Source organism: Patella vulgata, chromosome 5, assembly GCF_932274485.2.
Source record: "Patella vulgata chromosome 5, xgPatVulg1.2, whole genome shotgun sequence".
NCBI classification, from domain to species: Eukaryota; Metazoa; Mollusca; class Gastropoda; family Patellidae; genus Patella; species Patella vulgata.
In genome coordinates, this window is record NC_065883.2 from 51,831,654 (window position 1) to 51,845,890 (window position 14,237).

The window sequence follows — 14,237 nt, forward strand, 5'->3', positions numbered from 1 at the left end:
TCGACTAAATTTAGAAAAAATCTTTTATCTTTATTTTCATATCACAATTTATTTATCATTTTTCATGCAATTAATTTTTAAATTTTGTATAATTTATTCTATTTTTATTATTTATAGTCCAATCCAAAAATTGTAAACACCCTGATTACTCTAATCATTCTACTCTGTTAATTTTAATAATCTTCTGTTTTTAAAAATCATTATTTGTACATCTATAAATTTAAAAACCCTGTGACCTCACTACTATTGTGAATAGAAAGGCGACACAGGATTAATTAATTGTATCATTTGAAAAAGGGTCATATTGACTCATATCAACCGAAACGTTATGAAGAAAAAAACACTTCTTATTGCTACTTTTAATATGTTTGTACTACTGTTGAGCGGGGATTTTTATATTTTCAGTATATGAATGGTCCTGCAAGGACAGCTGTTTAGTCCTTCGGATGAGACGAAAAACCTAGGTCCCGTGTATACATTAGAATGAACGTAAAAGATCCCTTGGCAGTTGGAATTCGATATAAGAGTAGGCGATAGTGCTGCTGCCCGGGCAAAATTTCCTTCATAGCACACTGTATGGCGTATGCCCGTCTTCATTAGCCCAGCATAGGAGCAGAACAGTAGGATGTTAAACCTCATTTCATTTCATTTCATATATGAATGGTAAGTAAAAGTGTACTTGTCAAAAACAATAGACTAACAGATCACATTGACATAACATGTATGACACAACAAAAATAAATTTGCTTGAAATAAATATACAAATAAATCTTGTTCACACTATGATGCAAATGCTACAAATGTAACTGATTCTTCAAATTTCTATTGTATTCTCCAGTAAAAATTACCATTTATGTTGCTATACTGGTCACTACTCTTTCTTTATACTTCAACTTTGCATTAGCTAATGTGATACACTTCAGAACGGATTAAACAGAAAACTCCCAAACCTACTAAATCTTACCTTCCAACAGTGTTTCATGCTTATTCCTTAAGATATTTGTTGAGATTTGCTAGTTGGTTCAGTTATTTGGAATAAATTAAATCATAAGAGAGGTTTATTTCACATGACAATTTCCACCCACGAGAAATCAGATTGAAGTGTGTGATTGGTCAAAATACTTGCAATCTGGAACCATGGTTAGTTTAAGTAACAATTTCGCACAGTATAACAGAGGTTAATTGTAGCTCAATCATACACATCATACCAATGTTTTATCTACATATTCTTTTATCTGCATATTTAGTAGCTTTTGGTAATTATTTTCCTAATTGTTACATATCTAATTGCATTAACTTCTATCTCACATATATACTTCTATTTTACATAATAATATTGTCACATATTTACTTTTATATCACGTATGGTTACATATTTCTTTCTATTTCACACACAGTGTTACATATTTACTTCTATTTCACATCCGTCGTAATTAGCCCAGTCAGAGCAGAACAGTAGGATATTAAACCAAATTTCATTTCATTTCATCTCTATTTCACATATTATTACATATACTTCACATATTGTTACATATACTTCACATATTGTTACTTCTATTTCACATATTGTTATATATTTACTTCTATTTCACATATTATCATATGTACTTCTATTTCACATATTTATGGTACTTCTATTATTTACTTCTATTTCACATACTGGTTACATGTATATATTTACTTCTATGTCCCATATTTCAAATTGAAATATCCATAACAAATGTGGTTCAATCACACAATTACAATTTATTTAACATTATTTATACATTATCAGTGCAATAACAAATATATTATTTTTCAATTTAATTTTTCAGAAAATTAAAATACTTTATATTCAAACCAAAATGTCACCAGTACTGTATATAAAAGAATTTTTCGCCTATTTTAGCAAACACTTACCTTAATGAACATAAATATTTTCTTGTTGTTTACCACTTGGTTTAATCTTATATAATATTATCATTGGTAGATAGAAGCTGTACTAGTAATAGTACATACACAAGTTTATCTCTATAGAACTTTATCACACCATGCTATTGGTGCCAACGTCTTAGACTATCAGAAAGCAATACGAGGATAAAGTTGTAACTGATAATACACTGGACACATTTTGGCACCTGCTTTACCTATACACCCTCTCACATCAATCTTACAACTTGTATCTGAGGCCATATTGGTGTTGGTAGTGCTCACTTTTGGCTGATTACATTCATTTGAATCATCATGTTCCTGTAACTATAACGCCAACAACAAAATACCACAAATACTTAACCAAATGAATCACTAAAGTATAATTGTTTAATCCATCCATCTATTTCAATGTTAATTTAAATAATGGTATCTAATTAACTCTAAGATGAATGTACAAGGCGAAACTATCAATAAAAACTATTAAAATTATTATTTTCATTGTATATTAAATATAAAACATTCTTATTAAGAAAAAACCCCAACAATAAGCGAAAATACCATGTTTTGTTTCTTTTTAAATTCAAGATGCATTATGTAAAATTTAAATAAAGAATTGTTTGTTTTTCCTATAGTTAAAAAAAAAGATTATGAAAAATGAACATATTGAAAATTCATTCAAATTACTTTATTGTGAGTGAAGTGTTCAAAGATATAGGGCAGATTGTTTATTATCATTATCATAGATATGGTACTGGGCAGTCAAGACTTAGTCTCGTTTGTCCATTTTATCATTAAATTTTTAAATCTTACAAGCATCCTAATCAATTTAAATCTTTGCCATCTGATGGTCTAGAGAGTGGATTATGGGCTTGTCATGTTAATAAATGCCAATCTGATCAAAATACAGATCTATATTTCATTTCGTTTTTTTATACTTTCGATGGCCTACACGAGTTGTACTCAAAGGTCATGTCAGGCAGGGGTCGTACGAGCGTCTTTTGACCCTATGACGTCAGACATTGATTAATCAATCAACGTTGGGGTTTCTAGTGGATTTCCCACAGTTCCGTGCATGGCACGGCAAGAAGATGCCGTAACAGACTGTTTCATTGGCCTATCCGTCACTTCAACCAAAATGTCGGTAATATAACAACTCTTCCAGATCCTAGTGTAATAAAGACAAGCAAAATGAAACTTTGAACTATAAAAATGAAATGAAATAGGATCTGTCTTAATCAGATTGAATAAATGCCTAAATAATATCACATCACATTTAAAGCCAAAATATGCAATAGGAAGATTTAGCTCTTGCATTTATAGTACATCTGTAATAAATCAGTAGATCAACCCTGTTTTTTTTTTTAAATGTGAAAGTATTAAGTACGACCACTTATTTTATTCATCTGTGGTTCAAATGATAGAATTTAGTTGACAATCACCATAAACAAAACCATTCAAATGTTATTCACTAAATGTAGATACCTAATCAGCAATTCCCATTGTTTTCATTATGACAATCTTGTGTATATGTTCCCAAGATGTATTTTAATTCTGTCCATCATTGCACTCACTAAAGTATAAACAATCAAGCTTTGAGTTGACATAAAAATTATGAAACTAGGTCCCTTTAATACAATGAATATCAAATGTAAATATTTGAATGCGTCATATCAGGTGGAATGTAAAATATCATAACTGGCATACCATTAATACAATTTAAACCATTTAAACAATTAACAATTGGTGAGATTGATAATATCTGATTTTACTCATCCTTGGACAAGGTAAGGTACATATTGACACCCCAATTTTGGACTATAGACTTGATCAACCACATAATTTAGTTAAACAAGCTACAGAGGGTCTAATCAGTTCGATTTCACCTAAAATGATCTTCATACATACATATGAAAGGATTATTTAGTAGCCATATTATCTGTTAAAGGTCAATTTTATAAATACCGGAGATCAGTTATTGTTACTGATTGAAGTAGAGAGGAGATCAGTTATTGTTACTGATTGAAGTAGAGAGGGGTAACAGGTACCCAGTCGATTGAAGCTCTATAGTAATTTCTATGAAGATGAGGAGCTGCAAAATAAAATGGGGTTTAATGTCCTACTTATCTTCACCAACCAGGCTAATCAAGACAAGCATATACCATGAATGAAGTGTGCTATGATGGAAGTTTATAATGGACAACAATGATTCCACCTACTCTTCTTTAAATTCCACCCATCAAGGGCGTACACGGGACCACAAAGAGTTGTAAAATACAGGATACCAGTTATTGTTACTGACTGACTTTAAATATATGAACTGTACATGGGCAGATCCAGGAATTATTGCAGGAGAGGGTTTTCCAGGCTCCTGTTAAGGAAATCTGACAGTTGACAAAGCATGATGTCATCATCGTCTATAAATTGCGTAGGCATACATACACATTGAGCTTTTTAAAGAGAGAAATCCAACACCCTGATTGACATCAATTTTTATATAATGATTTAATAGGATCACATTGCGATTCAATTCCATTGATGCAAAGCATTAATTGTGATATCACATATGTCTATATCATTATTTCGCACTTTGAATGCCAATCCCATCCCACCATCTGATGATAATGGATAAAGCACACAACCATTACACTTTTCTCATAAAGTGTTGTTTTACAAAATTTTTTATGTAGCTGAGCAAGGTGGGGTTTGCAGTTGGAACCCCAGTCCTCTGGATCCGCCCCTGCGGTAAAATCATCATTCAATGCAACCACTATCTGTTTCTTGTGAAATCACCGTGGAAAATTCCCACCAAAGAAGAAGCAGAGGGCTTATTTCAGGTCAAGATTATCAATGTGAGTTTAATTTCATTTCTGTAAAGAATATAAAATAACCTGATAGAGATCATATTAAACCTAGGACTGTTACCATTCTCTGATTAGCACAATTTAGATTCTAGAGCACATAATTCAACTAATTTCCTACATTAAATACTCCCTTATCAATAGAAAATTAACAGATTGTACACTTCACAATGTCTGTCATATTTTTTATTGACAAAAATGTCTTGATTGTCCACTTGAAAAAGATTGTTTTAAAACAAGTTAAAGCTTGATTTTCCTGTACTACTTTGCTTAAGGTGCTCCCATCGGTTCTAGGGATTAGAACATCCCTAGTTTAAACCCAGAGTCTGGGCTCTTAGAACATCCACTGAGAATTTTCAAGACTGGTTCCAGCTTGTCAGAGGTAAGACCTATGGGGGGCCAGATATGGAAATTGGCCAATCAGATATGAAAACAAAAAAACCATGGTCGTTCGCTGACAGTAAGAGTAGGCAGATATACTGCTGTTTTGGCAAAATTCTCTTCACTGCATATAACCAAAGTAAATCATAAAAATCATATTTAAACCTCAAAATGATGTTGGTAAGACATTAAAACAACCAATACAGAACTCATTCTGCAAGCCAGAAAGTTTATCTGAGCATCTGCCAAGGTTAATTTTAAAATTCAAACACCTACATTATGAGGATGCTAATTCACGAATGCTGTTCTACCCTCTAAACCTCATGGCATATATTTGTAGAGTTAAAACTAATACAAGATTTTTCATAGTAAAAACCGAGACTGGTCTTCATGTTCTGTCAATATTGTGGTGTGAAATGGTGAATACAAACACGTAAAACATGTATTTAAATAGTTCCATTGTTTAAACATTAAATAATTTACTCCTCATAAGAGGAGACTAGACGGAAGTTTCCAGATTTTATAAACCTATACCAGTGTACCAGCCAGTTATAGCAGATCCTTCTAACAATGGGTAACATTATCAATATCACCAGTTATTAATCCAATAAGGAAATTTATCCGGGTTAGATGATACATTGAGACTGACATGTAAATCGTCATCTATAATTCTTACAACTGAATGCTTATTTGGGCATTATTGCCAGTGAATAGGCAGTTTTGAAGTGAGGTGATGGGAGTTTGGCAATTCCGTAAAGTGCTGAAATATGAGAAACTACATCCAATTATGTATCTCATAGTCTTTGACTGGCATTTAGTAATTTATATATGTAATAAAGTTGAGAGGACCCTCAAGGAAACATTGCTTCAATTAAAATTTTGTATCTGTTCAGAACTCAGCGTTAGAAACCAACTAATATTTACTGGGTAGTTTAACATACATAAAAATGAGAGTTTCACATATGCAATAAGGATTCATTAAAAATAATGCTCACAGACACATGACTTTAAAATATATGTATCTATTTAAAACTTTGCATTTTCATATTATATATGAATAAAAGGTTATTTATATAATAATGTAAGTAAATCTATGCATTGTGTATAAACAATAAACACATTATTAAAATACTCCCTTTTAACAAATGCCCCCAATCAAAATGAATGCATTATATTTCTAGCAGACGACATATTGCTTATAGTGTGTATAAATGATAAACGCCTAACCCGAATATTTTAATATTCTTCCTGTTTGATGAGTGCCAACTTCCTGGTGAGTTTAAAGTACTCAAAGTGATTTCTATTGTTATCAAAGATAACACTAATAAGCACATCACAATGAACGTACATGATAAGCTGTATTAAGCTATATTAGATGTGGATAACTGTGTTTTAAAAAGTTTCATGTGATATTCGGATAACTATTTTCAGGGTTTGTGATTTTGATACTCAGTGTTAGAGAAGGAAGTTCTTTCGATTTATTGAGAATTTTAAATATGTCTGAAATTATATATCTCGTTAAATTTGGTATACCCATATTATAGTGTATCTTTCTAAAATAAATATTGCAGCAAGAGGTCTCACATCTGATCCCATAACTCATTGATTTAACAATCAGATTTTGCTTTGTATGTGTAAGTTTAGTTAGAGTGCAACAGTCAATTTGTTCAAGTACAAATAAGTTTATCAGATCATATCAAATGATAAGTTATTTCTCCTTTATATTACTTATGGCAGTTAAGAGAAAAAGACAGCCATGTTTTCTACTATAGCCTCATACTCATAAGCAATATGACATGTACAACATCAGATCCAGTTATTTTCAGTTCATTGAGCGGAATCAGTTGTAATTCTTTACTGCCCTCACCAGGTCTTCTAACTGGAAGATATTTAAAGGGACAATAACACTCTTGCTGGCTTGACAGCTCCAGAAAATAAAAAAATAGCCTTATTCTAAGTAATAGATGTGTTAGTGTCTTACCTGTTGTGTAAATTATCTATTAAATCCTATTTTACTTGTCCAGAGGGTTCAAAATTATTTTTAAATCCAAGTCACATTTGAAAAGCTTTACGTCAGTCTTTTCAAATCATTTAGTTGAATTTTTCCAATTTTTTAAATTAGGTGTGTTAAGATGAAATTTGTATCATCAATTAATTGGAATATTGTAAAATAGTACAATTTGTTGACCAGAATAAAGATTGGGACATATTATTCAGTTACAACAAGAGTGGTATTGAGCCTTTAATTAATACTTTTTCACTTAGTTGCTTCCATATTTAATGTTTAGACTTGGGGTAGCACCCCACCCATATCTCCTATGGATTAGCCCTTCCTGAATAAATGTAAGGATTACTTGTTCAATGTAATCTTAAACAGGCGTGAATTTTCATATCTTAACCAACCGAGAAAAGAAAGCTACCCATGACATACTTTATATGTATTGAATTGTAAATGGGGCTGTACATTTTATTACAAAAATGACCTACTGATGTATGCAGGCCATTTATTATTCACACAATTGAAGGCTATTTAAATCATTTCATCATGTACTATATATATCAGCACAAAATAGTGAAAATTATGTCCAAGTCTGTGTAGTTTATTCAGAGTACATGTTAAAACTGGGTAGGGCCTATACTATAAAACATATCTATTAAAATTCATTTGGGTAATAAAATACAATTTGACTTGTTAAAAAGGGAGCCAAGATATATTTTAATGATTCAAACAAAGTTAATTCTATGTAGAAGACTTTACATTGCTGACTCGGGAAGGTACAGCACAGGAGATGCTTATGGCTGGCCCCTAGATCCATTCACTTGATCTGATATTAATTGTTCTTGCCAAGTCATGTCTTGTCCACAGGTTTGTCTTATCAGTTCTGTTTGCATTTAATAATAATAATAATATATGCATTTGTATCGCGCTGACATTCACTACTGATAGTGTGCTCCTTTAAGTGGTCTATATGAGGTTGGTGATATATCTGCATATCACGCCATCCCTCATTCAACTGAACAATGAAACTTTCAAAAATATAGCGACCACTTCTCAATGTCTCAATATTTTGAGCTGACACACTTATTTCTTCATGTTTAGGTGTTTAATTTGTACACCTTATGTATTTTTAAAATCTGGGGCTGCTCCATCAAAGCATATAATTGTCAGTTTATAAAGATATCTAGGCATGAATTGACAAAGAAATTAATGAGGAAAATATAATATTGTAAACTGTAATCTTGGGAGGAGTCCCTTTGGATAACATTCAAGTAGTGAAGACATGAACCATTGTACTGGACGATGAAAGTTCAATGCATTTAAAATATGTGAAGCCATACAAATGGTTTTATAATTTAAAGGCATAAACCAGGTCCTCGTGGGACTAACATTGCTTGCACATACATGTAGGGGTCTTTAGAAGTGCGAGAAAACTGGATGTCATGTAAAAAACAAATGATTTTGACAAGGCGATCATACTCCTTGTCAGTAGGACGTTAAACTCCATTTCATTTCATTTCATTTCATACTCCTTGTATGCCCCAAAGACTCAATCATAAAGCCTAGTAATCAGAAATGAGAACGGGTGACATTCTAAATGTCAAAACATCAATGCATAAATTAAGCAGGGCAGCTTGTACAACAAAGCTACCAGCGAAACATTTAATATTTAAACAGAACTTAATCTAATTTCATTCTTTGATTGGACGCCAATCTGAAATGAATGCCTGTGACCACTGCCCCTCTATGAATGCCATAGTGTACAAGCCATCGAAACCCACACCACTTGACCAGTGACAGACCTTCTGACTTAAAGTGCATGCATTAGACCATTCAATAATATAAAAATATGCGAAAGCATATGAAATGTTTTATATACTCTTTTCAGACTGTGACAGAGAATTGCTCAAAATGACCAGCAATAATGCTCGACCACCAGTACAGAAAAAACTAGTCATAGTAGGTGATGGAGCATGTGGTAAAACATGTCTATTAATAGTCTTCAGTAAAAATGAATTTCCAGAGGAACATATACCAACAGTTTTTGAAAATTATGTGGCCGATATCTTTGTGGATAATCAACATGTGAGTTTTTATCACTGAAATATATCAATCACATTTCAAATTACATAATTCACATGGCTAGTTATCATTCTTCTGGGGGATATAAACGTAGTAAGCCCATTCCAGCTCCCAATGTAATAGACTTAAGGCCACATAATTGAAGTCAAATAAGATGACATTAAGACGGCTATATATAGGTTAGTTTTTAGGCCAGAAGACCGTTGTCTACAAGCAACATTAGCTTAATTTACTGAAAGCCACAAACGGAGATGATAGTTTAATTAAGCATGCATATATCGATATATCGGATCCTAAGCTACCGGTACTTGAAACCAGCAACATTTAGATGACCTATTCAGACAGCCAAAATAAGCTGAATTAGAAAATAAAAACCTTGTTGGAGGTTTTTTTGTGTGAGAAAACCCACAAGGATAGGACAGGCAGACGACGCTACCCCTTATCATGTATAAGATTAGTTTCAAAACCATATGATTTGACTCAATGACAGACTTGATCTAGAACGCATGTGCTAGATCACTTGACCACATAACAGAGCACAGAGCACTGTTACCAAAGTAGTCAGATCTTTATCTAACATACTATAGTCCAAAACAAAACTGCAACAAAATAAAGTTTATTGAGAAGGAGTTGATATGGAAAGTGTCTTACGCAGTGTGAGGGGCAGAAAAATGAGGTTCATGTTAACGGCTGGAATTTGTCAAGGGTAGACAAAAATAACCAGCCAATTTGTCCTCCCTTGCTTTACTTACTAAGCATAGTGATGAAAATTAGAAATGTTATCTAGAGTTAAAACTCCATTCCATTAATTTGACAACACAGATAACTCTTTTTCAGTTTAAATGTCATACAATTTCAACACACTTGCCAACAAAAATATATTCTGCTAACTCCATGGTTATAAAATTTCTTTTATACATAGATGAGCAACGATTAGTTCTGTTCTGGATAAATAAAGAATTTAAATATATAAATTCATTATTACAGGTTGAACTGGCATTATGGGATACAGCAGGACAAGAAGAATATGACCGTCTGCGACCATTATCTTACTCTAACAATGATGTTGTGCTTATGTGCTTTAGTCTCGACAACAAAGATAGTCTTGATAATGTTTCTGAAAAATGGAAACCTGAAGTAAGCCATTACATGCCTAGAGTACCAATAATCCTTGTTGGAACCAAAAAAGACTTAAGAACTGGCTCCAAATCCAAAAAATCTAATTCAGATGTTGAACAAGTTACATATGAAAAAGGTCTCCAAATGAAAGAGATGATCAAGGCACATGAATATCTTGAATGCTCATCCAAGACAAGAGAAGGGGTTAAAGAAGTGTTTGAAGCTGCTACTCGAGCAGCTCTTAAGAATAATCGAAGGAAACCAAATGCTAGGAAATGTAAAATTTTTTAAACTGTATATGCCAGAATTAAGCTGAAACTAATTTTAATTTAGTATATTATCTTATTTTGCTGAAAGTTTAGATCTTAAACATTTACCAGTTTTCACTTAGAACAAAGGAGGATCAGGGTGATGACATTCACTGTCTCAATTAAATATATGTACACCCCTACGTTTTTACTGTTATTAGAATCTGATTAGCATATAAATTTATTAAATCCAAGCACAAATTAAACTGTATATATAATGGCTTGGTTTCAGATAATTTCTGAATTATTATTTTTAAATATAATTAAAGATAACTGCATGAAATCAGTAAAAACTACATGTAAACTCCATATGACCATAACTTAAACATGCATTATGCAAGAGCTAAATCTGCCTATTGCAGGTCTTTCTTTAAGGCATTTAATGTTATCTAAATTATTAATTAGAGATTACTGAACTTACCAAGACCATAATCAGCTCTCGATGCCATCAGATGCCTGCGATTTTTAGCGGATTTGAATACACTTTGTGGTGAATGAAATAACCATAAATATGGAAAATTGAGACTTTGTTAGAAGCAATTTGATTGTAATTTTCAGCATATTCTCTTTTCATTATCTATTTTGTAACAATTTTAGTAAGAAATTTTAGCTCTTTATCTAATCTTACCTGATGCCCCTTTAAATGAGATAGATGTCTTTAATTTAATTTAGGTCACAATATATATCATTGAATTGGGTTGTTCTGATGCTTATGGTAATTTGATGGGATATTTTTGTTTAGAAATATTAAAGATACATTATTGGAGATTAGATAAAGGGCTGGCAGTTCTCACTATAATAGTTAAAACCTATAGATAATGTAAAGGGAATTTGTGGAAAATTTCAGTCAAATTGATCCACTCTGAACTGAGAATTTGGCGATTGAATTTTCAGCCTAGCCTCGATCATCATTACCAAAGTCGGTATGATAAAAACATAGTCTCGATTATCCATTTCATGATTAAATCATGAATGAAACTTGAGTAGCAAATCGGATCCTAATCCAGTAATTATTGCAGGCTAGCGATGACATCGAGAGTTGATTATGGTCTGGATAAGTTAATTAATGTCTAATTAATAATTTAAATAACATTTCAGGCCTAAAGGAAGACCTGCAATAGGCAGAATTAGCTCTTGCATAATGTACGTTTAAGCAGAATTTGTCTATCTTTTACTGTATCTAACTTCATCTTTAGATTTAGACTATTCAAATCACAAAACAAATCAAAATATAAAATCCAATGAAATCAAAATTTTGGGTGGAACAAGTTGTGTGTGTGTTGGTATTTATAGATTTGAATAACGATAGTATGTTTTTAGCATGTACACTTTTGATTGAGTCTTAGACTCTACTTGACTTATTGCTCTTGCATCTTGTTATCTACATTTACCAATTTATATTATGTATATTACCTGAATTAGCTTTATATCAATTGAAGAAATTCATTTTCTGTGGTGGACTTCTGCTTCATATATAATATATTCTTTCCTGAAAGAAATTGAACTTCATTCTTAAAACCGTTTTTCTTAAAATATCAACTTAATATAAAACAACACAGTTCTATGAATAACAATCACTATATTATATACACAACACATTTCAAGAAGATTTCATTAGTTGTTTTTTGTATGCTTGAAATCTTATCGAAGTGTTGTGTGTACCGTATATAATATTGTGATTGTTATCCATAGAACTGTGCCGTGTTATATTATGTTTAATCACCAAATGCCAATCTAAAAACATATATCAACTTTAATATGTAATTATGTATAATAAATCTCATAAATATCTAATGTTTATATATCTAAAATTCTTCTTTGTCTAGAAGACATTACCTTTCAATTAAAAGTGATTAACATTTATTTATATACATATATTTTTTAAAAATCTAGTCCAATAAGTTCAATTATGCCATCACCCTGTCGATCAGTTGGTACATCAACAATTGGCTTGCCTGTGAAGCGATAGAGAGTAGGCTACAGTTTTTTGCAGATTGTTTTTTAAATTTTTGGGGGAAGCATTGGGGCCATGAAAGGGAGGACCCTATTTATATTCAACATTCCAGACTTATGCCCCTTTTTCACAAACAGTTTTTAACTGATTTCAAATGGTGGTTTCTCTATCTTTGCTGAATATCCTAAAAGAATAGGGTTATTGTTTCAACCAAATGGTGAATAACTAATTCACCATCCGGGCAGCATATACCACTCCCTTGAAAATTAAATTTGCCTACATTTATTATTTTGGTGAGAGTAATAATTATGGTGGCTGATTGGTATCATGTCGTAATAATGACCTTCATAAGGCGACAACCCGACATCACGCCGTTTTAATCTGACAACACAAAATTTTAACCCAACCTGATACAGCATGATGTTGGGTTATCATGTTATCGCCTTTCTAGAACAATGTTAAAAGCTACCATGCTCATCTCAATATTAGGCATATGTACACTGATCCTGGCGTTGGTCAAGATAATTCTGCAGGATTTTGCAGTGTGGTTTCTCTCTGTCGGTAGGGCAGGGCGGAAGGCCTGGCAAAGAAGTGTCTAACTGGGACAAATAACACAAGCTTCTGTGTACACATTGGCATGCACATAAGATAAGAGAATCCTTCACAGTTGGAATTCAATGAAGAAATGCCCTGTCCAGGGAAAATTTCCCTCAAAGCACACTGCATAGTGTATATGCCCATCTACAATAGTCCGATTGGTGCAGAAACGTAGGATGTTAAACCCCATTTCATTGACTCAATTGGTAGAAAATTTGATATGATATATTATAATAAAATAGAGAAAAAGTAATCATGAAAATGTAGTTTATTATGAATAACACTATTATTGCACTATTAAATTGTAAATAATCACAAATCATAAACATAAATATGGAATGGGGTTTAACATATCTTGTCAACTTCAGTATTTCATTAGGATAACATGTGGTAATCTTTATTCTATGACTGTTTGTAAAATGCAAGGAAGGAGAATTTTGCCCAGACAGCGTCTATCTGTCCATGCTTCTTTGATTTTAAACTATCAAGGGCTCTTTTATGTACATGCTAAGTATATGGTTCTTTACGTATATGTTCCTTTACGTACATGTACTGGGTTCTTTTCTCTTGTTAGAACAATATTAATTACAACAAGCCAACAGTGAGGCCGAAATCCCAAAATAAATAGATGACACATATTAATTAATCACACATTTACTTTTTTCAAAAGTATCAAGCATTCAAACTACACTAAGATTCATCACCTTCTATCAGATAGAATCAAATTTATCTTGTCCCAAAACATCGACCAATGAAATTTCTTAGCTCTGCTTAGCTTTAGCTCGAAATGTTAATTATTGAACTCAGTCAAGACATTCACCTAATGAACATCTACATCAAGTTTAAACATTCTACCTCAATTAAAAGCAGAGTTGTTATGTTCCAAAGTCTTGACCAATCAAATTGCTTATCGCTCCTTAGCCTAAGCAGAAAATTTGGATCATCGAACTTAGTCAAGGTAATGATATGATGAATCTATACTAAGAGTTTCATCACTCTAACTTATTTATAACCAAAGTTATCATGCC

The 14,237-nt window shown here is 32.2% G+C and overlaps 2 protein-coding genes across 10 annotated transcripts in view; one reads left to right on the plus strand and one right to left on the minus strand.

Annotated features, from left to right (window-relative positions):
* Nucleotides 1-14,237, minus strand: part of LOC126822082 (actin maturation protease) — a 34,475-nt gene that overhangs the window by 18,817 nt on the left and 1,421 nt on the right. For 2 of the 5 annotated variants that reach the window (XM_050550823.2, XM_050550824.2), the window contains exon 2: nt 12,072-12,147. Coding sequence is in view for 1 of the 5 variants with exons in the window: in XM_050550820.2 (XP_050406777.1) it covers nt 1,900-1,911 (12 nt within the window). In the remaining 4 variants the exon portion in view is untranslated. The other 3 variants (XM_050550820.2, XM_050550825.2, XM_050550826.2) reach the window with 3 other exon arrangements.
* LOC126822083 (ras-like GTP-binding protein RHO) lies at nt 3,671-12,521 on the plus strand. 5 transcript variants are annotated; one of them, XM_050550836.2, is made up of 3 exons: nt 3,671-3,695; nt 9,038-9,234; nt 10,219-12,521. In XM_050550836.2, exons 2-3 carry the CDS (start codon nt 9,061-9,063, stop codon nt 10,639-10,641), a joined length of 597 nt encoding a protein of 198 aa, XP_050406793.1. In that variant the 5' UTR covers nt 3,671-3,695; nt 9,038-9,060; the 3' UTR covers nt 10,642-12,521. The 5 variants fall into 5 exon arrangements, with proteins under 5 accessions (XP_050406793.1, XP_050406788.1, XP_050406791.1 ...); XM_050550831.2 differs by lacking the exon at nt 3,671-3,695 and adding an exon at nt 5,618-5,724; XM_050550834.2 differs by lacking the exon at nt 3,671-3,695 and adding an exon at nt 6,327-6,423.